Below are 23,195 nucleotides of genomic sequence, written 5' to 3' on the forward strand. Positions count from 1 at the left end.
AAAAACCAAAACAAACAAACAGTATCAAGGTAAATCCAAGCAATCAGATTCAAAGGTAAATGGAAAAGATTAGACACAGCAGTCATAACTCAACATATCTAATCATGATTCTGGAATAAGAGCCGAATGATGGAGCTGGAGAGATGGCTCAGTGGTTAAGAGCACTGGCTGCTGCTCCTCCAAAGGACCTGATTCAATTCCCAGCACTCACATGCCAGCTTACAACTGTCCGTAACTCCAGTTCCAAGGGATCTGACAGGCTTATACTAATGCACATTAAAAAAAAAAAAAAAAAAACAACAAATTTTTTGAAAAGAATAGAATGATGAAGCACCATTTGAAGAAAATAATAATTTAAAATGTTCTAAAACTTAATGTTATCCTTAGAAGGACAGGGTACTGAATACCAAGTAGAAGAGGAAAAAAAGACTACTACAAACATCAGCAACAATACAATTTTTAAAGGGTTTTTCCCCCTTGTGATGGTAGTGCAATGTTTGTAATCCCATACTTGGGAGGCAGACACAGGCAGATCTCTTTGAGTAATTTACGTTCCTGTCTCAAAAAACAAAAACAACAACAAAGAAAATAAATAAATAAAATAAAGAAAGTTATTGAGATAGTTCAGTGGTTCAAAACACTGGCTGCTCTTCCAGAGGACTTTGGTTCAATTCCCAGCACTTACACAGCAGCTCAAAACTGTATGTATGCTCCAGTTCCAGGGCATATGACACCCTCACACTCATACATGTAGGCAAAGCACCAATGAAATAAATACACTGAAACAAAGTTTTGCTTTTTTTTTTTTTTTTTTAAAGAAAGCTATTGAAAGGCATTTAAAAAGCCTAAAATTAGGTATCACATTCATGAATGGCCTCAATAGTAAGAGGCATTCTTTCCCTAGCTTAATTAAAATTTAATGTAACGTTAATCAAACCTCCCTACTCCATCTCTCTCTCTCTCACCCTCTACTCGTGCGTGCGTGTGTGTGTGTGTCTGTGTGTTTGTGTGTGTGTGTGTGTGTGTGTGTGTGTGTGTGTGAGAGAGAGAGAGAGAGAGAGAGAGAGAGAGAGAGAGAGAGAGAGAGAGAGAGAGAGAGAGAAACAGGGACTGTGAGTGAGAATAACCTATGTTGGGACAGCAGACCCTGACAATCTAATTCTAAAATGTATTTGAAAAAACACTAAGAACAGCTAAAATAGGCATCAAGTTTTATGGGTCCTTGTCTTGCCAGATAATAAGACTTAGTAGTACACAGCTGGATAAGAAACTGTGGTATTAGTACAAAGAAAGGAATTAAGACATGAAGAAAAAGAGACTCCACAAAGGGCCAAAAATACTTAAGACCGTAGAGGAAAAGAAACTTCAATAAAGGTTCTGTGCGGCATGGTGGTGCACGCCTGTAACAGCAGCACTTAGGATCACCTGTTGAGGACAGTGGGGCTACACAAGATACACTCAGGGGAAAAAACAGAAGAAGGGTGTCAGATATAGGGTCAGCTAAATGCAGGCCTAGCATGCACAAAGCCCTAAGAGTTCATCCTATAAAATTGGTCATAGTGGCAAGACCTGTATTTGAAGCAGTTGGGGAGCTAAGGCTACAAATTTCAAATAAGCCTGAACTAAAAGACCGTGTGCGTGCGTGCGTGCGTATGTGTGTGTGCGCGCGCCCGCGCCCGTCCGTCCATCAAGACAATTCTAAACCACATGTGGTGGCACACTCCTTTAATTCCAGTACTCAGGGGGCAGAGGCAGGCAAATGCAAATCTCTTGCGTTCAAGGCCAGCCTGGTCTATAGAGCAAGTTCCAAGACAGCCAGGACTACACAGAGAAACCTATCTTGAAAACAACAACAAAAATCAACTCAGAAAAAGACAATTCTTATTGTAGATATATACTTTGGGGGAAGTTTTACAGGTGGTGAGTCAACCAGACATAAATGTAAGGCTACACAGAGAAACCCTGTCTCAAAAAACAAAAAACAAACAAGAAAAACAAGACCAGAGATTATAATTAAAATGCCAGCCAGCACTCAGGAGACAGAGGCAGGCGGATCGCTGTGAGTTCGAGGCCAGCCTGGTCTACAAAGCGAGTCCAGGACAGTCAAGGCTACACAGAGAAACCCCCATCTCGGAAACAAAACAAAACAAAACAAAACAAAACAAAACAAAACAAAAAAAAGGCACAGGAATTTGTAAATACTTTAGTTAGTAAGATTTAAAAGTGTGTTTAAACAGTTTAAGTCATGTTATAAAATAATCCCAACACTGGGGAATCTCACCTTTCCTAAAATAAGTCATTAAACTTACCTCCGCATTTTCATCTCCCATTTCTTGAGGGGCATCAGTGTCTGGCTCAATTACACCTTCATTGTCAATTTCTGCAAAAGTTGAAAATGACAAATTAAAGACTAAATTAAAATAAGGTATAGCTTAATAGCCTCTCTTTACTTGAAACAATAAAATGAGATGAGCTGATCTGGGTGTAGCTCAGAGTAAGTGCTCGCCTAATATGTTGGAGGTTATAGATAGGATAAACAGCCCCTCAAAAAGAAATGAATTACTTGCTAGTATAACTATAAGCTAGTTTAACTTGAACCCTGATACATTATAAACTACTTCCCTGTTAAAAATAACCACTGCTGGCATAATGTTATTGTGCACTGTGTAAAGATTATCCTTGTATTACTCAAATACTGATTTCTCTGCCCTCATTTCTGGTTGCAATCCAGACATGGCATGTTAATGCTTATTCTAAGAATATCTTGTCTTTAGTTTGTGTAAACATTGCTCCTCATTTATTCTCTAATTTGTCAATAAAGCTGATCAGCCAATAGCTGAAAGAGAGACGTACAGGAAGGAGAAGAGAGGGACATTCATTTTGAAGTGGGCTGTTAGAGATGGCATATGAGGAGGAGGCTGGCTGAGGAGGAAAGTCAACCAGGTACTTTCTCAGCTTTTCACCCCAGCATCTGGCTCCCAAGTCTTTATTGGTAAATCAAATGATTGAGATTTTTGTTAACAATAACAATTGGGAAAGATTTTGGGTCAGTAGAATGAGAAAGCTAAATCCCAAGAGTTGTTCTTCTGATCTCCACAAAACTTTTCCCATCACCCAATTAATAAATCCTAATAATTTTCCCAGCTATGTACCAGAACGTTTTTAAAGACATTTATGCAGGCAGTACAAGTTATAGAGAGTAATTGTAGCTAATGACAAAATACTACTTCATTTTAATATAATTAGCTTTAAAAATCAGGTATAGAAGAATTCTATAAAACATAGGCATACTATTGATGTGGGGAAAAGTCTGTAGGTCAGTATTATAACCAAACCAGTAGATAAAATCAGCCACCTGGCACTCAGGAGGCTGAGGCAGAAGGACTGCCTCAAACCCAAGCCCACCTGTGCTACACAGCTCCAGGTCATCTTGCGCTACAAACTGAGGCAAATAAAATACTGAGGCAAAACTGAGGCAAATAAAAACTGCTAAACAAAAATACCAACCATACAGGACTGAGTCCTCGAGATTACGCTCACCTAGATCACTCTCCTCGCTTGATGGTTCATCCGTCTTTATATTTTCCTCTGTCTTATTATCTCTTTTTTCTTCCTAGCAGAAGAAAATGAAATAGTGCTGTCAATATTTAAAAATATAACATGTTTCATGCGTTTATAACATAGACACAATAAATGTATACCTATTTCGGTTGTTAAGCATTCTTTTACTTCTCGTTTCTAATTAACTATAGGTCTGGTACCTTATGGACACCTTTAGGAATCAGGCATTTTAGAATTTAAGCTGTCAGGGTTTTTTCTTTAAAGCAAATACAATTCATATACTCCACACTATGTAACACTCTTAGGCGCTGGACCTATGACTCTCCATAATCTAGTATCTTGGCTGTACATGGAGGATCGGGGTTTTATAAAAATAGCTTCACCTTGGATGAGACTCTTGTCTCAGAAAACTAAAACACAAATACAAAAATAATATTTTAGGCAAAATAACCCTACCCAGATCTAGCCAACGGTCAGAACATTCTCCACAGTTGAGTGGAGAGTGGGATATGACTTTCTCATGTACTCTGGTGCCTCACATTTGACCATGTCCCTTGGAGGGGGAGACCTGGTGGCACTCAGAGGAAGGACAGCAGGTTACCAAGAAGAGACTTGATACCCTATGAGCATATACAGGGGGAGGTAATCCCCCTCAGGAACAGTCATAGGGGAGGGGAATAAGGGGAAAATGGGAGGGAGGGAAGAATGGAAGGATACAAGGGATGGGATAACCATTGAAATATAACAAGAATAAACTAATAAAAAATTTAAAAAACTAAAATTAAAAAAAATTTTATGCAAAATAAATCAGATTCTTTGTGACTGGTGGTAGAAAGACTGAAAGCAGCCAAGACAGTGGGGTCATTTGAGCTGAGCTTGAGGTCAGTCTGGGCAACAATGTGAAACCTGTATGTGAAAACAAACCATGCTTTCAGGTTCAAAGTTGTTTGCTTGCCTTTTTCTGAGGCAGAGTCTCATGCTATATATAGCCCTGGCCATCCTGGAACTCACTATATAGACGGGGCTGGCCTCCCAAGTTGTAGGATTAAAGGCATGCCTACCATGGCTGGCCAGATTGTGCGTTTTAATGTCAAATGCCTGGAACACTTCAATTTTCAAGGCTTGCTCAGTTTGAGAACTGTAAAAATAAGTGTCTGTGGAATTGTAACACACAAAGAAATTACAAAGAATTTAAAAGATCACATGATGGAAAACAAATTTCCTTTCCAGCCTCTAGTACCGTGTAGTGTCCTATCAATTCTGATACAGGACGGCTAAGAGATAAACTGGCACTCTGTTTAATGAGACTGTGTATCTTAGAGAAAGCTCCACTACCAGCCACCTATACCTACTCACCCAACTGTCGGTACATTAGAATTTAACTGCACTTTTAGGTTCCTTCCCCCTTTGATCTTAAGAATACAAAGTCAGGGGCTAGACAGATGGCTTAGAGGTTAAGAGCACCAACTGCTTTTCAGAGGTCCCAGTTCAATTCCCAGCAACCATATGGTGACTTCACAACCATCTATGAGATCTGGTGTCCTCTTGTGGCATGCAGGCAGAACACTGTATACAGCATAAATAAATACATCTTTTTAAAAAAGAATCATGGTTTATCTGTTTTACCAGACATACTTCAGAATTGTAAGTTAAAAACAAAACAGAACAACAGAAAAACCCAAAAAACAAAACAAAACAAAGTCAGGCCAGGGGTGGTTGGCATATACATTTAAAAGCAGCTTGCAGGTCTCTGAATTAAGAGGCCAGCCTTGTCTACAAAAATTGCAGTCAGCCAGGGCTATACAGTAAAACCCTGTCTAAAAACAAAAACAAAAACCAAGGCAAGATGGCTCAGCAGGTAAAGGTACTTGCCACATCAAGTCTTAGGACCTAAATTCAATCCCTGGGACCCACATAGTCGAAAGAGAGAACCTACACCTGCAAGTTGTCCTATGACCTCCACACATTCAATATGGCACATGCGCCACCATCGCTCTCCTACTCACACATAGTAGATAAATCTAACTTAAAAAGCAAAATTTTGCCAGACGGTGGTGGCGCACACCTTTAATCCCAGCACTTGGGAGGCAGAGGCAGGCGGATCTCTGTGAGTTTGAAGCCAGCCTGGTCTATGAAGAGAATCCAGGACAGCCAGGGCTCTGTTACACAGAGAAACCCTGTCTTTGGGCGGGGCGGGGGGTGGGGTGGGAGCCAAACCAAACCAAACGCAAAATTTCTCTAAAAAATTAAGTTTTCATCTTAATTCTAAAATATTTGTTGAGTCCTTACCAGATGCACAATTGTTGATATGTTACCATATACTTCTACCACTGACTTTTTTCTTTTTTAAAATAGTGTGGTGGTTTGAATAAGAATGCCTCTCCTGAGGCTGGAGAGATGGCTCAGTGGTTAAGAGCACTGACTGCTCTTTCAGAGGTCCTGAGTTCAATTCCTAGCATCCACATGGTGGGTCACAACCATCTGTAATGTGATCTAATGCCCTCTGCTGGCCTGCAGGTGTACATGCAGACAGAGCACTCATATACATACATAAAATAAATAAATAAATCTTAAAAAAAGAGAAAAGAATGCTTCTCCCCCAATAGGCTCCGATATTTAAACACTTAGTCACCAGGAAGTAAAAGGATTAGGACAGTGGCCTTGTTGGAGGAAGTATGTCACTGGGAGTGGGCTTTGAGGTTTCAAAAGCCCAACCCAAGACCGCTGTCCCTCTCTATCTACAGGTCAGGATTAGGTCTCAGCTAGTGCTCCAGCACCATGCTTGCTGCCATGCTTCCTGCCACAGTAATAATGGACTAAACCTCTGAAGAGGTAAGCAAGACCTCAGGTGAATGCTTTCTTTTATAAGAGTTGCCTTGGTAACAGTATCTCTTCACAACAGTAACTAAGACACAGTCTCCATATGTAGGCCACACTGGTGTCAAACTTGCAATTATCTTGCTTTTACCCCACAAATGCTGAGATCACATACCATGCCCAACTTGGACCACTTATATTTCTAACTCAGGACATATATAGTGTGGTGCATGTGTACATAAGCATGTGTGTGCATACTATCTGAGCATAGAGGACAGAGGGTGTTAGATGTCTTCATCAGTAACTCTTACTTTTTGAAACAGGGTCACTCAACTGGATGACTTCTTTCACTTGTTCATAAACACATACATGTATAGAAAACTTTTTCATGTTGCATGCGCAATTTGCCCGTGGTGGTTTCAATGACCCAGAGGCTAATGTATTTGAATGCTTGGTACCCAATCAGTGGAACTGTTTGAGAAGCATCAAAAGGTGTGGCCTTGTTTTAAAGAGGTGTGTGACGAGGGACTAACTCTGAGGTTAGCTTTCTTTGCCTTGCACTTGATCCATCACCATGTCTATGTGCCTGCTGCCATGCTCCCTACCATGATGGTCAAGGGTCTAAAATTGTAAGACCCCAATTAACAGTTTCTTCTTTAAGAAAACTAAGACAGTATCCACAATTGTCCAAGTGCCAGTGAGCTGCATATTTGCCTGCCTGCCCATCCCTAAGATGAAAGGACTATGCCATTGTCACTAATAGCTTTAATCATCAAGCTGATACAAACCTAAAATCATCTGGAAAAAGGAAACCTCAAATCAAGAACTGCCCAGATTAGAATGGCCTGTAGTTATGCCTATGAAGCACCTTCTTAGTTAATAATTAATGTAGGAGGGGCTAGCCCACTATGGGCAGTGCAACTCCCTAGGCTGGCTGATCTTCCAAAGGTCCTGAGTTCAATTCCCAGCAACTACATGGTGGCTCATAACCATCTATAATGAGATCTGGTGTCTTCTTCTGGTGTGTAGGTACATGCAAGCAGAATGTTATATAATATTAAGTAAAAAAAAAAAAAAAAAAAAAGTAAATAAATAAAGAGTGACTGCGCCAGGTGTGGTGGTATACACCTTTACTCCAAGCAGGCTGTTGTCTGTAAGCTTGAAGCCAGTCTACTCTCCATACAGAACTGCAGACCAGCCAGAGCTACACACTGAGACTTCATCATGTGTGTGTGTGTGTGTGTGTGTGTGTGTGTGTGTGTGTGTGTGTAAATACACACACATGCTGAGTCAGTAAACAACATTCTCTGTTCTATCCTAAGCTTCTGTCCTGGCATTCAACGTTCTTATCTTCCTGGCTTCAATGCAATACTAAGCACTCTACAGCTTTTCCAGCTCAAAGTTCCCAACTATCTGCAATCTGACACCAAAGCAACTTGGTCAGAGCCATCATAGTAACAAACCCACACTTCTGGTAATAGAAAGCAAACTAGGACAGAAATCCACAGCAGAAGTACAGCCACCACACCCTGCTTGAACAAACTTAAAGCATCAGAATTACTAAAAACTGCGAGACTTTTTATGTTTTTACATTTTATATAAATGTGAGGTCCTAAGGACAAACAAAAAAGGAAGGGTCATGGTTTAAAATCATGTTTACCGCTGGCTGTGGTCGTGCAAACTTTTAATCCTAGCACTTAAGGGGCAGAGGCAGGCAGATCTGAGTTCAAAGCCAGCCTAGTCTACAGAGTGAGTTCCAGGACAGCCCGGGCTACACAGAAAAACAAACTTAATACTTCCAAGTAGGGACATTAGGAATAATAAGACTTGTAAACAGCAGTTTAAAAAGAAAAATGAAAAAAGAAAATACCACCTGCTGAAAAACACAGTATCTTATCTTTAAACAAACAAAAGAACTGTGAACTTACCTTGATATTTTCTTCTGCCTTAGCTTTAGGAGTGGCAGGTGGTACTTTACCCCCCATGCTTAAAATAAGAAAAAAGATAAGTTGTTTAGAATATTCACTGTAAGTTCACACAAAAAAAGCAATGAACCTAAAAAAGGCTAAACGTTTACCATAATCTTTCAAAGCTTACAGGAGTACACTCTCAATTAGTATCAGTGCTTTATTATAAGTAAGTTTGTCAACTTCAAGCACTCTAGTTAATAAAACCTTTCTCCTGCCTCTTATGAGCCTCATAAACTTGTATTATAGCTTTCAGTACCCATTCCCAAAGGAAAAACAAAAGGCAGAGAAGTCAATAAACACACAATGATAAATCCTTCTCGAAGCCATTAGCTTAGGAAATAGGGAACAGGGCATATCTGAAAGGCAGTCTGAGGTGACACTTAGCAAGAGTATGGCAGAAATGTCATGGTAAAATGACTGCCTAGCATGCAGGAGCCACTGGATTCTCTGCAAAGCCCTGCCTCCTAATTAGTCCAGGACAATAGGAAAATAACAAAATTCAAAGGGGAGATGACTACAAAAAGAATAAATTTACATGTCAATAGTAGAATGCCTAAGTGGCTGATGGATAAAAACCAACCAGCCAAGACAAAAGCAAGTTAAGAATTTTTAACGTGTGAAAGTACTACGAAAGACCACAAATGCCGTTTCTTCTTTAAATCTTTTATTATTGCTGTTATGCATGGTGTGAAAGTGTACACATGGGGATGAGAGGACAATGATAAGGAGTCAGCTCTGTTCCCCAGCAAGCACTCTCTGCCGCCCTACTATAATTTCTTTAATGACCACACTTACATTGCTTGCCACTGGTAGAATCTGGATGTAAAACACATATCTAAGTTGGATTTAGGTGGGCATCAGTTTCCAAGTTTTTTACACCAATTTATACTAGTCACCAACAATGCATGAAAACTGTAGGCTAGACTTTGTGCTGTTTACGCGAATGTCCAGCCTTCCCGGGCATATGGTTAACATCTCACTGCATCAATCCCCTTTTCACACAGTCTTGGCCACCTGAAGAGCTGTTTTTGTTATGTTCAACACATTCATGCAGGTTGTCCATGGGTACTCTTTCACAATCTGTCCATGAACCTGTGCCAGCTTCATGCATTGCAAATATCTTCTCTCATCTGTGGCATGCCTTAATATCTTCAATAAACCCAACACGAAACAGGAGTTCAAATGCAAAGTAACAAGTGGAAAAGGAAAAAAAAAATTTTTTTTTGCCTTTGTGGAGAATTTGGTGTTGTTTTGCTTTTGGGGGCTGGAGAAATGACTCAGCAGTTAAGAGCATTCACTGTTCTTACAAGGGCTCTGGGTTCAGTTCTCAGCACAGACATGGCAACTCACAACTTTAGCTTTTTTTATTTTATGTATTAGTGTTTGCCTACGTACATGCCTGGTGCCCCTGGGAGCCAGAGGAAGCAAGACCCCATGGGACTAGAACGATACAAGGTTTTGAGCAACAGCAAGAGTACTGGGAATTTTACCTAGGTACTCTGGAAAGCAGCCCCTGTCCTAACAGCAGACCCATCTCTCCAGTCTCTCCCTGGTTTACGGCTTAAGCCAGTCTTTCCACAAAGCCCAGAGGCCTTGAACTTCCTACATCCTCCAGGATTACAAGTGTGTTTGCTACCAAATTCAACCAAATTTGACATCCCTTTTTAAGGACCATTCAAGAAAAAAAATGTGCACTTTTTTCTAATTAAACACACCTTACCCTCAATTACTCAAAATAATCAATAATGGTTCCTATATGAAAAAATCCAAAATGTCTTCATTTGCAATTCAGTAAAGCAAAATGATTTAATAAAGAAGTATATAAACACCGCGAACATTTCTACATTGAGAGAGCCGGAGAGAAGGAGGGAGGGAGAGGGGGAAGGAGAGAGAGAGAGAGAGAGAAAGAGAGGGAGAGAGAGCGCTCCCCCCCCCTCCAAGCCAGGCATTGTGGTACATGTCTTTTATCTCAGCACTTGAGAGGCAGGGGGAATCACTGTGAGTTAGAGGCCAGCCGGGTCTACAAAGCAAGTCCAGGACAGCCAGGGTTTGATACACAGAGAGACTCTGGGGTGGGGGGGTCGGAGTGAGGGGTGGGGCAGGCCTTTAATCCCAGCATTTGGAACTCAGGTAGGTACTATCTGTGAGTTCAAGTTTGGCCCGGGCTGCAAAGCAAGTCCAGGACAGCCAGGGTTCTGTTACACAGAGAAACCCTGTCTCAAAAATAGAGAGAGGGGGTAGGGGGGAGAAGAGGGAGACTGACTTTCACAGTAACCAAATACTGACTCTAAAGTTAAATTTTAATGAAGACACAGGGCTTCTTAAGCTGTGTTTTTTTTCTAAGTTTCAAACTACAGGGTCAGGAATGTAGGGTGGGTGACATCCAAAAATAGTTACAACAGTTTAACTCTGTGTAGTGACAGCCCTGCCAAGAAATGTAATTCTAAGAAAAGCTCAGACAAATCCAAATTGAGAGAAATACTAAAATAACTGGCTTGTAATACTTATATTGTCAAAATTACGAAAGGCAAGGTAAAACTGAGAACTTCTAGAATGAAAACTAAACATGGCAACAGGATGCAACCTGTAACTCTAAGGGTTATTATCAGCTGCCTGACCTGGATGGCTGTTTTGTAGACCCCGTCCTCATTAGTGGGAAACAAATGGTCAATGGGACTTTGCATGTTGGCAGCCTACTATCAGCATCAATTCTGAACCAGAAATTGTTCCAAAACAAAAAAAATTAAACACAGAAGAATCTATTCATAAGTTATACCTCATGTTTTTCACATTCCAAATTGTAGTTCACTACTCCAAGTCTGAACCACTTTTAAATGTAGGCTATTTTGTTCATTGTTCTCAATGTTTCAAAACAGGAAAAAAAAAAAAAAATCAAAACAGAGTAAGCCAGCGTCCTAGAAAAAGTGGCCATTTGAACTTTTCAGCACAGGTTGGGGTTTTGGTTGTTGTTGATGGTTTTTTAATCACCATTCATGCAAGATGAGGAAGAAACCTTCCGCAAACATCAACTATCACACAGCTTCATTCCACACTGAGGGTAGAAATGCAGTCTACTCACTTTCAGTATTTACTAAAAGCCACTTTTGATAAGCTGTCACAAAACCTGTTTGTGGAAAAGGACAGTTTACCTGGATTTAAACTTACTCCTATGAATTCAGATTTGGTTCTTTTCCTCTATTTGTTTCCTTTTTGGGGTGGGGTGGGGAGACACAGGTCTCGCGGCCTTGGCTGGCCTGGAGCTCGCTATGTAGACTATGCTTATCTCTATTTCTATCACTATGCTATCTGCACTTCACTCTAAACTGAAACTTTTGAGTGGGCATGTGGCAGCTTGTCTAGCATGCTCTGGGTTTAGTCCCCAGCACTAACAATGTTCATATGTGTAATTTTAATTGAGTTTGTATCCATCTTTCTGTCCTCTGCATCTGTCAGCCATTGCCGATGGGGCTATATGCAGAGACTTCTGCATCCAGGAATACTCATGTTATCAACAGCCTAGAATTCAAACCATTTCAGAGTTCTTTTTTCTTATAGTCAGTATCAACCCAAGTTTAAAATGCTGAAAACACTTTGCTCTAAACGCTGCCACTGTTCATAGACTAACTTTATATTTGTTGTAAGAATTCATTAGTCTAATATTTTTTAAAGTTGCACAAAGAGCCAAGCATGGTGGCATACACCTTTAATCCTAGCCCCATGAAGCAGAGAGACAGGCAGATCCTTGTGTTGAGCATGGTCTACAGAGTAAGTTCCAGGCCAGCCAAGACTACACTAGACGCTGCCTAAAAATAAATAAATAAATAAAAAAAGACAGGACAGCAAGTATATGTTGTTGGTTTTGGGTTTTGTTTTTGTTTCTCCAAGACTGGGTTTCTCTGTGTAACAGTTCTGGCTGTCCTGGAACTTGCTCTGTAGTCCAGGCTGGCCTCTAGCTCATGGAGATCCACCTGCCTCTGCCTCCCAAAAGCTGGGATTAAAGGCTTGCGCCACCATGCCCACTTGTCAGCAAGTATGTTAACATTCCAACCTAAGTTTTGAAGGCTCTTAACATATCCCAAAATTTTTCACCTCATACGTCAGCCCGTAAGGAAGTATGCCACACCAAAACATTACAGATACACTACATGGATTACCCACAGCTAAGATGCTCCTCTGGGGAATAGTAATTAATGCCAGACAAGAATCCTGCTGAATGTAATTTGGAATTCTCTACACAGGAACAATTTCTCCAGGATAAATTTTAACATTCTTCTTTTAACTTGTTTCTCCAGCACCCCCTCTTCCTCCCTGGATGGAATGAGGGGAAACAAATGCCCCAGTAGCCTTCCTTTGCTATGTTTCACCCCATTTTTTTCCTTTTTGAAATTTGAGACAGGGTTTCTCTGTGTACACCAGGCTGATCTAGAATTCAGATGTTCCTGCCTCTGCCTCTCAAGTGCTGTGATTAAAAAAGATATGAGCAACCCTCATCTAAAATTTTAGTAGCAACTTGTTTATTTGGGGATCCTTCCTTCAACAAGATATGAGTGGACAAAGAACAGAAATATCTTAAGCTTTGGGATTAGTAAACTGTTCACTAGGGGAAAACCACTAAAATCTAGTCCTCAATTCCTAGTCTTAATAAATAACTAATGGCAAGTTGTGAATTTTTTGTTTTTGAGAAAGCAAAGAGTTCAAAGCACAGGGTTGTTAAAGAGTGTACACCAGGGCTCAAAGCCATGTTACACAGTACACCACTAGCCCTACAAAATTGGATTTTCTTCCATTGTTTTAATACCGTTACTACAATATTCTTATAAACTCTTACAGTTCTACATATTAAGCAAGTAAAAATCCTACAACAGCTATAAAACTGGCAAAAAGAAAAAGAATAAAAAGCTCATCAGGCGAAAAATGCTCCCACACAAAACACTGTCTTTTAACTTTTTTTTTTCCCTTTTGCTTCCTGGGACTATGCTTGTTGAAAGAAACAATTTTCCTTTTTAGTAATCATCAGTTCCACTTTCCTCACAGAAAGTCACTTCACCAGCATTACTGCTCATGTCTTAAAGGAGCCCCCACCCACCCTCTTGAAATGCAACTTTAATGTACAGAGTTTTGTATTATTCTTTTGGGGGGTGGGAGTGGGTCCTGCTGTGTTTGGCAAGGCTGGTCTAAAACTCTTTGACTTGGGGCTGCTGGAGCCTCAGCCTCCAGAGTAACTGGGTTCATGCCACCCCACTGTCCCCCCAACTCCTTGCTAGCAGGTTACTTTTCCTGGGGAGAATGGTGTGCTGAACTAGCACTAAATCTACGATTAGAGTTTCTTTTTGTCTTTCTTGACAGAGTTTCTCTGTGTGACATTGGCTGTCCTGGAACTAGATCTATAGACCAGGATGGCCTTGAATTCAGAGATACACCTGCTTCTGCTGGGATTAAAGGCATGGACCACCACTGACAGGCTTAGAAGTAATTTTTTTTTTTAAGTTCCTTCCTGGGCAAAAATTGAAGCCCTCCTTTTATCAGCTGAGGCGCCTCTGTTCTGATATGTAGACTGCTAAACTGTTAGAGAGTAATTATCAAAACAAACTTTGTATGATTCACTTGGACTCTTAAAAGGTACTTAGGTAGCTATACTGGCATCAGAGGCTTGACACCGGTCAAGAGGGACCTCCTCTCTCACAATCAGCCTTGGACCCCAACTCTTGTTTCTTTAACATCTGAGAGAGAATCATCAGCTTTGCCCTTTTAGGACTTAAAATACTTTTAAGGGTTGGAGAGATTACAGCTAACCAGTTAGAAGCACTTGTACTTTGAGAGAACCTAGGATTATCTCCCAGCACCCACATGGTGGCTCACAGCTGTTGGTGACAACAGTTCCAAAGGACTGGATACTCTATTCTGGCTTCACTAGAAGGTATGCAGTGCACTTACTGAAGTGCAAACAAAACACTCACATAAAATAAATACATCTTTCTTGAAAATGTAATCATATAAGAAAGTCCTTAAAAAAAAAAAAAGTCCTTCCTAGGTGAGTATCAGGGATTTGTTGAGGCTGTTATGGGCAAGTCACTTCCTCCTAGTCAAAGGAACAGAAGAGTTTCACCTGTCCCTGGGGAGACAAGATTCTAAAACACCCAAAACCCCGGGGCTGGGGAGATGGCTCAGTGGTTAAAGCATGCGTTGCTCCTACAGAGAGGACCCAGGGTACAGTCCCCAGCATCCACAACAGTGGCGTACAGCCATTCATAGCTTCAGCTCGAAAGGACCTAATGTCCTCTTCTTACGTCCCTGATCATCAGGCATGCACATACATGCAAAACACTCAACACACATCAGTAACTTAAAAGATGAACCAGCTGGTGTGTTGGCAAACGTCTTTGATCCCAACGCTTGGCAGAGACAGGGGGATCTCTGTGAATTTGAGAGCAGTTTTGTCTACCGAGCAAGTTCTCAGCCAGCAGAGCTACATGGTGAAAACAATTAAAAAAATACAAATGTGTGTGGTGGTGTTGGTTTTTCAAGACAGGGTTTCTCTTTGTAGCCTTGGCTATCCTGGACTCCCTCTGTAGGCCAGGCTGACCTCAAACTCAGAAATCCACCTGCCTCTGCCTCCTGAGTTCTGGGATTAAAGGCGTGCGCCACCATGCCTGGCTAAAAACACAAATTTTAAAGAGAAAAAACAATTACAAAATAGTTATTGAAGCCTCCCTTAAAGAGTTAATCCAACTGGACTCATTAACCTCTCAGAAAAGCTGATTCATCTGAAATATGCAAAAATAATAATTATTATTATCTTTAATGAAGTAAAGCAAGTATTTCCCTCCACACAGCTGCTTTCAAAGACTGCTAGGGCTGCCCATTTTTTCTGAGTAGTAACTGAAAAAATGTAACTTTACCTCCGCCACCCACCCACCCCATCATTTCACATGCTCGATGTGACACTCTGAATTCTCCCTTTTTCTGAAGAGCCTCCTCCACTTCTACAACTGCCTGTAAACTTCCACTGCTGACCCTAATTCAGAAGGCATGACTTAATTTTGTTTCGTCTCCCTCCTCCTGGCAGCTGCAGAGATTTACAGCTTCCCTGCACTGCTGTCTCCCCTCCCCCAAATTCTAATGGTGTCCAAGTTTCCTTCTAATTGTCTTAAGCATCTTTTATCAACGAGACTAAAACAACAAAAAGGAAAACCATTTTCCCAGCAACAGTTTCCCAGCAGCTGGCACAGTATCCATTCACGGGATTGCTCGTACGCGGACGAATTACTCTCCAATTAGTCCAACAAGCACGCTGGTCTTAGAAAATGTCATTTTCCTAAAGTGTCTAAAGTGACAGAGACACAACTAACGTGGGTACCAATGATTGCCAACACAATTTCATGCAATTAAAATCTCTGTAAGGCCGAGTACAGATAACTTCAGTTATTACAGATTAACAAAGTTACCACTATTAAGACAATATTTCAAACGATATACCGGTCAATGCGACTTAAGCAAGACGCCAGGTTTCAAAAAAAAAAAAAAATCCCACTATAAAAGCTTTGCCTTGTTTCTCGCATTATTTCCAGTGTTCAAACCCCCACAACTCTCCACATTTATCTCTCCCAAAACACACCCCCTGGAGGCTTCATTACGGGAGACCCAGCTTTTCCACCCCTAAATTACCCAAAGGTCCGGCCTGACCCCTCCGGTAACCTCTGGAAGGCAGGAAGGAAGGAAGCACGAAGAGGCCTGGCTAGACCCGCTACCTTCCGCCCCGCGCCAGCTCGGGCCCAGCTCCCCACGTCTACCCTTCGCCAACGGTCCGCGGGGCCCAAGGCTCACCTCTCCACCCACTCCCTCAGGAAACGCATTTCCTCGGTGTGCAGGACGCTCGGATCCTGCCTACACATCCTCACGAAGGCCCGAAGCTCGCTCACTTTGCGGGGATCCATGGTGGGCAGGCGGGAGGCTGCAGGCGGTGGGCGGCGGCGGCGGAGGCCCGATGCCAGGCCCTGGCGCAGCTCAACGTGACCGAGCAGAAGGGGGCGGCTGCCGCGAGCCAGAACAGACTAGAACCTCCCCGGCCGCTGGCTCCTCCCCCACAACGGCCTCGTGACCCCGGTCCTCCGCTCGCTCATGCCTACTCCCTCTACCTCTGGCCCAGCGCACCGCCTAGAACCTTCTAGAAGTGTAGCTGGCCATGACATTGCCTGCTTCTATCCGCGGACATTCTTACGCGTGGTCTTCCCTCCTGGGATAAACGAAGGGCCTTGCGTTGTGTGCTTTCAAGCGGGAGACAGGGAGGCTTTTGGAAAAGGATGTTCTGGGAAGGTTTGAATCAAGCAGGACGAGACTCCGTCAGGGGCGGGGGGAGGGGGGAGGGAAGGAAAACTCAGAGGAGCCGGCGCGCCAAAAGCCAGGCCGGGTGACGTCACCGCTGTGCGCCGCCCGGGAAGAAAGCCCGCGAGGCGAGAGGCGCCCGCCGGAAGGGGCGGAACGGTTGACCGGTTTCCCGGCGACGCGGCATCCCTGGTGGATTTTTTTAGCCCGCAGTTTGTACTGTCTCTTCCTGGCGCGTGGGTGCTAGCCATGCCTTCCCTGCTCTCAGTCCCCAAGCTGGTTCCTGTTATAGCAAGGCTCCGCGGCATCTCAGGTTAGATTCTCTCCCGTAGGCGTCCACCCCTTGGAGAAGCCTAAAGCCGCCCAAAGAGCTACAAGTTAATGATCCCTGGTTCTGGGATCGGCTCCTGCAGCACCCCATGGATTTTTCTTTCGACCGGTTGTTCTGGGAAAGAGTGGGCTTTGGGTTCTGTTACTATGGGAAGCTGAAGTGACTGAAGAGAAGGGAACTCCGAGGGACTGTCCTCAAACTTACTCGAATTCGAAATTTGTATCTTTTATCATCACATTTTCCTAAAGTGTTTCATGTCAAGTAGTGTTTGTTTCTGTTAGGGCAAGGTAAAATCTTTCAGGTTTTCAAAGATACATAGAAGTAACTCAAAAGATAGAAGAAACACTTTTAGTAACAAATGTTTTATGCAGTTCAGATTATAAAGTACTAGAAGAGTGGTCCAGCCTAAAAGTCTTATATGAAATCAAGGTAATAGAGCCCGGGGAATGTGAACCGTCCGTGTACAGTACGGTGAGCAATTACTCTAACATAAAATTTTATGCTGAGAAGTGGTCTAAAACTGGATTATATTTCAGATGCAGTATGCAAAATCTTAACCAGAAAATAGGATATTTGACATAAAAATTTTGTCTTGGCATTTGTGTGTGGTACTTGGATTCGCTGTAATGAATTTGTATTATCGCTCTACTTAAAAAACGGAAAGGAAAAAAAAAAGGCTACTGAACGGAGCTTGTTCTGTAATCCTAATTGTCACATTGTGCCTTTGATGGGAATGAGTGAAAATGTGATTGATCAATTACAATCACAAAAGACCACAGCCTATGGCTAGACTAGAACCAGCGTTTTGCTTCTGATCTTTAACTTTCTTGAAACTTCGAGTAAATCCTGACTTGATCCAGCTTTTGCACTATATATTGTATTAAAATACATAATAATCTTGTAAATTTACTATAGTTCGCTTCTAAGGAAAGTAAGTTCGGCATCTAGTTATGTTACCACTCGTGTTTAGCTTGCTGAGGAAATGACGTTGAATCTTCACTGTCCATTGAGGAACTGAACAGATGTTTGTTACATGGTTGGGTACAGTCATTTAAACCAATTCTCGTTCTTTTTCGTTTTTGTTTTGTTTTGTTTTGTTTTTCGAGACAGGGTTTCTCTGTTTAGCCTTGACTGTCCTGAATTCACTCTGTAGACCAGGAACTCACAGCAGTCCGCCTGCCTCTGCCTCCCGAGTGCTGGGATTAAAGGCGTACGCCACCACGCCGGGCTCCCAACTCTCATTAATTCTGTTTGGTCCTTTTACAGCTTCTCATTTCATGAGCCAAAAAGTGCAGTTTGATTCAGTAACTTAGGAATTAGCAGTTTCCAAAGCTGCATCTCTCCTTCACCACTGATGCTCACAGTCTAGAAAGGGGGGATAGACAAGCAACAGTGACATTATGGCTGAAGGACTGTAGTCTCAACCCAGGTGATACGGGAACTCAGGAAAGACAGGATACATTTTCTGCATTTTAAGTATTGTCTCATTCTTGGAGTTTAGGTTTTGAGTTTCTGATAAACAGGAGTTGGGATATCTGTAGTGTTCTTGGTTGCTCCTTGGGGGGCGGGGGCAGTATGAGACAGAGTTTTTCTTTATAGCCCTGGCTGTCATGGATTCACTTTGTAGACCAGGCTGGCCTTGAACTCACAGAGATCCACCTGCCTCTGTCTCCCAAGTGCTGGGATTACAAGCATACACCACCACACTGGTTTGCTCTTCTTAATATACATTTTTAATTAGGCTGCTGTACAGTGTACTATCACTCACTCCCAGAACCTACCTACCTCCCCAGCTGCATGTAGTTGCCCTTCTTTAGAATGGCTCTAGAGCAGTGGTTCTCAACTTTCCAATGCTGCGACCCCTTGGTACAGTTCCCCCAGTTGTGGTGACCCTAGCCATAAAATAATTTTCATTGCTACTTCATAACTATAATTTTGTTACTGTTATGAATTTAATGTGAATGTCTGATAGGTGACCCCTGTGAAAGGGTCATTTGCCCCTCCCTACAGGCTGAGAGCTGCTACTCTGCATAAGGAGTCCTGACTACCATAAGAGACTTTATAACCCAAGCATGGTGGTGCACGCCTGTAAGTCCAGAACTCCGGAGGCAGAGGCAGGCAGATCCCTGTGAGTTCGAGGCCAACCTGGTCTATAGAGTGAGTCCAGGACAGCCAAGGCTAACACAGAAACCCCTCTTGAAACCCCCCTCAACAAAAAGACTTAAGGGTCATCCTGATAGCAAACATTGTCAGGCCCACAGAGCACTAAGAACAATGGTGGTACTAAATATTTTCATTTGATATGGATGGGGAATATTTTTGAAATGTTTCTGAGCATTTTATGATATTCATGCGAGAATGATTATTTGGTCAAATGCATAAGCTGCAATCTGTACGCTCCCAGTTAGTCTTAATTTCTGAAAGGGAAATGATGTATTTAGCAGTGACTGGTGGAACGTGTCTGTCCACTGAGCTCTCTTTCCTGTGGTAAGCCTTGGACTGGTATTCCTGGACAAGAGTGAAAACCGCGAATGTTCTGTCAAGAAACAGTGAGGGATCAGGGTGGCAAGGCGCACGCCTTTAATCCCAGCACTTTGGAGGCAGAGGCAAGTGCATCTCGGAGTTCCAGGACAGCCTGATCTACAGAACTAATTTTGTAACACCAAGCCTCACCCTGTCTCCAAAAATACAAAAATAAAAAAGTTAAAGGTATTGGGAAAGATAATTAAATCTAGATTTTTAGTTAAAAGTACATAAATGGCTGGTGTGGTGGCGCACGCCTATAATCCCAGCACTCTGGAGGCAGAGGCAGGTGGATCTCTGTGAGTCTGAGACCAGCCTGGTCTACAAAGCAAGTCCAGGACAGCCAAGGCTACACAGAGAAACCCTGTCTCGAAGGGAAGAAGGAGGAGGAGGAGGGATCAGAAGTTTGTGTTTGTCCGTGGCTTCATAGCAAGGTCAAGGCCAGCCTGTGCTATGTGCAGTCCAGCTCAAAGGAGCATGGAGACATGAAGTGGGAGACATATCATTGCACAAATTGTTTTTGACATGTCGGGTTTGGGTTCTGGAAGTGGATTTTTTTTTTCAACTTTAATCCTTCATGAAGGCAGGTAATCTTACTGTAAATGACACCTTTTATGTAAATATCATTTAAAATACTCAGCTTTTATGATTTTACTTTCTGAAAAATAATGTCGGATACTAATTGTCCCCAGTTTCTCCTAAAGAATAAGTTACTTTCCCTCCCCACATGGCCATCCACTGAGACAATACAAAACAAAAGCTAACATTTGTTATTGCGGTCATTTCAAAACAGGAGGTACTATAGTTGTTTCTGGCTTTCAATTTAGTATTTGTTTGGACAAAACGTTGGGTTTTAGTGCTGCAGGGTGATTTGCTTACAACCCTTTAATAGAGTAATTTACAAAATTTTGAGACTGGCAGCTTATTAATACCTAGAATGATACCTAGAGTTTACGATTACATTTTTAATGATGGGATGTGTAAGTGCTTGTTATGCATTCTCTACGTAAAGGCAAGCACCCCTCACGTAACATATCCAAAACTCAGCCCGTCTTGTCTCGCTTAAAACAGTTTCATGCTTCTATTTTTTGTGTTCTAAAAACTGTTGGCCTCAGCTCCTGTCGTGCCCTGTCAGCATATTCTGTTGAGTATACACTTATGTTATCACACACACACACACACACACACACACACACACACACACACACACACACACACACCACCTTGAGCCAAAGCACTCTAATCTCAAGTGGATTGTGGCAATAGTTCAATTTCCTCTTTCTAACCTTGTTTGCTGAGTCTTTTTGTTTTGTTTTTCAAGACAGGGTTTCTCTGTGTAGCCTTGGCTGTCCTAGACTCACTTCATAGACCAGGCTGGCCTCAAACTCAACAGCTATCCACCTGCCTCTGCCTCCTGAGTGCTGGGATCAAAGGCGTGCACCACTAATGTCTGGCTTGCCGAGTCTTCTTGCTAGAACAGAGGAGCCCGGTTTCAGTATGTGATTCCTCCCTAAACCTCCTGTGGCTTGGTTTCTCCCTCCTCACAGTCATATGCATGCAGTGCTGAAGCGGTGCCTGCAGAATCTGCTTCCTTTCCGTGTTTGCCTTCATCCATTTGCTGTCCTTAATCTGAGGAGCATTTAAGTGCTCCTCAAACTCTTCTCATGCAGCCTGCCTCAGAAGTGTTATACCTTGCTAGGCCAAATGCCTGGAATTATCTCACCAAATACCTACTTGGCCTATCTCTTTAATTGAGCAAGTAAAAAAAACCTAGCAGATCCTGTTTTACTTCATTTATTCTCTGTCTACCGGTTTGTAGACTGTGAGGCTTTTGTTTGCTTAGTTCTGAATATACCTCAAATACCTAACTCTTGACTACCCCAGCCCACCACTTCCCCACCTCCCCAAAAAAGCCCCTAACACTGCTCAGTAAGCAGTAGGCCTTCAAATAGAGTTAAACAAATGAAAGGATGAATAAAAGGTTGAGAAGACTTCATCATAAAAATGAAAACATTACAGAAAACTAAGAAGGAGTGTTGAAATAAAAGTTAGGGATTTTTGTTTTGGCTTGGTTTGTGTGTGACACACACACACACACACACACACACACACACACACACACACACACAAAATCTGTGTAGTTTTGGCTGGCCTAGAACTCACAGCCATCTACCTGCCTTTGCCTCCCAAGTGCTAGGATTACAAGCGTGCACCACCACACCCTGCAAACATTATTTTTAAAAGAAGCAAATTAATAATATTTACCTCAAAGCATTTGTTTTGAGTCTAATGTATTTGTAACTCACTGTATTTTCTCCCAGCATGATCCTGAAATGTAATAGCTATAGGTATCTTACAGTAATGCATTTGTAGATTCTACATTCAGACTAAATAAAACTAGAAAGTTTTATATCTGAAGAGATTGACTGGGAGACTGCAGCACATGATACAGCCAGGTTGTTTCAAAGAATCTTGGGTAATACCGGCTTTTTGTTTTGTCTTTTAGATAGGGCTTCTCTGTGTAGCCCTGGCTGTCCTGGAATATACTCTGTAGACCAAGCTGGCCTTAAACTCACAGAGATCCTCCTGTCTCTACCTCCTGAGTGCTGGAATTAAAGATGTGTGGAATGCTGGCTTTTTTTTTTTTCCTAATTGTAGTATAATACACAAATTTAGTTTACCATATTAGACATTTTTAATGTGCAATTCAATGGTATTACTATAGTCACATTGTTGAGAAGCGATATTCCGGAATGTTTGTGTTCTGCAGGTCTGAAACTCTTTACCCATAAAACTACCTCCCTCCCACTTCCTGTCCCTTAATTTGGACTGCTTTAGACACTTGTGTTAGCATTAATCGTTCAGTATTTGTGAGTGACTGTCTTATTTCACTTAGCATCTTAGTATTCTAAGTATTCCAAAGCTCATTCTTGTTGAAACAAATGACAAGATATTTTTCAGTTAAAACTGCCTTCAGCTGGACAGTAGTGGCACATGCTGTTAATCCCAGCACTTGGGAGGCAGAGGCAGGCGAAACTCTGTGAGTTCAAGGCCAGCCTGGTCTACAGAGCTAGTTCCAGGACAGCTAGAGCTGTTACACAGAGAGACCTTGTCTTGGAAAAACAAAACAAACAAACAAACAAAACTGCCCTCCTCAAACAACTGAGCCACAGAGGCAGACAATATGTCAGGATTTTTTTTCTGAGGGGGCTGGGTGAGTGAGTGAGTGTGTGTGGGTGGGTGACTACTAATGAATTTTAATACCTTGGTCTCTTGGTGAGTGTTTGAGTTGCTTCCATGTCTTGATACTATGAGCAGAACTTGTGGTGAACATCTGTACAAATACACCTGGCTACTTCAAACTTAAGAAAATACTTGTTATAGTCTGAACTTGTGTTTCTTAATGGATTTTTGTCTCCTAATGCTATGTACATTCATAAGAAATTTGTGATGATGTCTTACAGGAATTAAGTAGGTCATGAACTCCACCGGGGGGGGGGGGGGGGCAAAATTCTATGCTCAAGCCACTCAAAAAAAAAATTTTTTTTAATTGCAGTTTCCTATAGTTTAAATCACTAATACCACAAATTCATCTTTTCTGACATAACTTATTCACACAACTGCTGACCAAATGTTCACAATCCTGTTAAAAATGATTTAAAAAGCCACAC

At 42.0% G+C, this 23,195-nt stretch overlaps 2 protein-coding genes across 2 annotated transcripts in view; one reads left to right on the forward strand and one right to left on the reverse strand.

Moving 5' to 3' along the window:
* The window catches only part of St13 (ST13 Hsp70 interacting protein), a 38,058-nt gene extending 21,706 nt beyond the window's left edge, over positions 1-16,352 (reverse strand). The window contains exons 1-4 of the mRNA XM_051160036.1: positions 16,173-16,352; positions 8,307-8,364; positions 3,541-3,613; positions 2,310-2,380 (exon numbers count right to left, since the gene is read on the reverse strand). Of these exons, the coding sequence (XP_051015993.1) occupies positions 2,310-2,380; positions 3,541-3,613; positions 8,307-8,364; positions 16,173-16,282 (312 nt within the window). The 5' untranslated portion in view covers positions 16,283-16,352. The remainder of the gene's footprint in view (positions 1-2,309; positions 2,381-3,540; positions 3,614-8,306; positions 8,365-16,172) is intronic.
* A 521-nt stretch (positions 16,353-16,873) lies between these two features.
* Xpnpep3 (X-prolyl aminopeptidase 3) overlaps positions 16,874-23,195 on the forward strand; it is a 43,352-nt gene continuing 37,030 nt past the window's right edge. Inside the window, exon 1 of the mRNA XM_051160037.1 lies at positions 16,874-16,983. Coding sequence (XP_051015994.1) covers positions 16,920-16,983 — 64 coding nt within the window. The 5' untranslated portion in view covers positions 16,874-16,919. The remainder of the gene's footprint in view (positions 16,984-23,195) is intronic.

This window comes from Acomys russatus, chromosome 17 (genome assembly GCF_903995435.1).
Source record: "Acomys russatus chromosome 17, mAcoRus1.1, whole genome shotgun sequence".
NCBI classification, from domain to species: domain Eukaryota; kingdom Metazoa; phylum Chordata; class Mammalia; order Rodentia; family Muridae; genus Acomys; species Acomys russatus.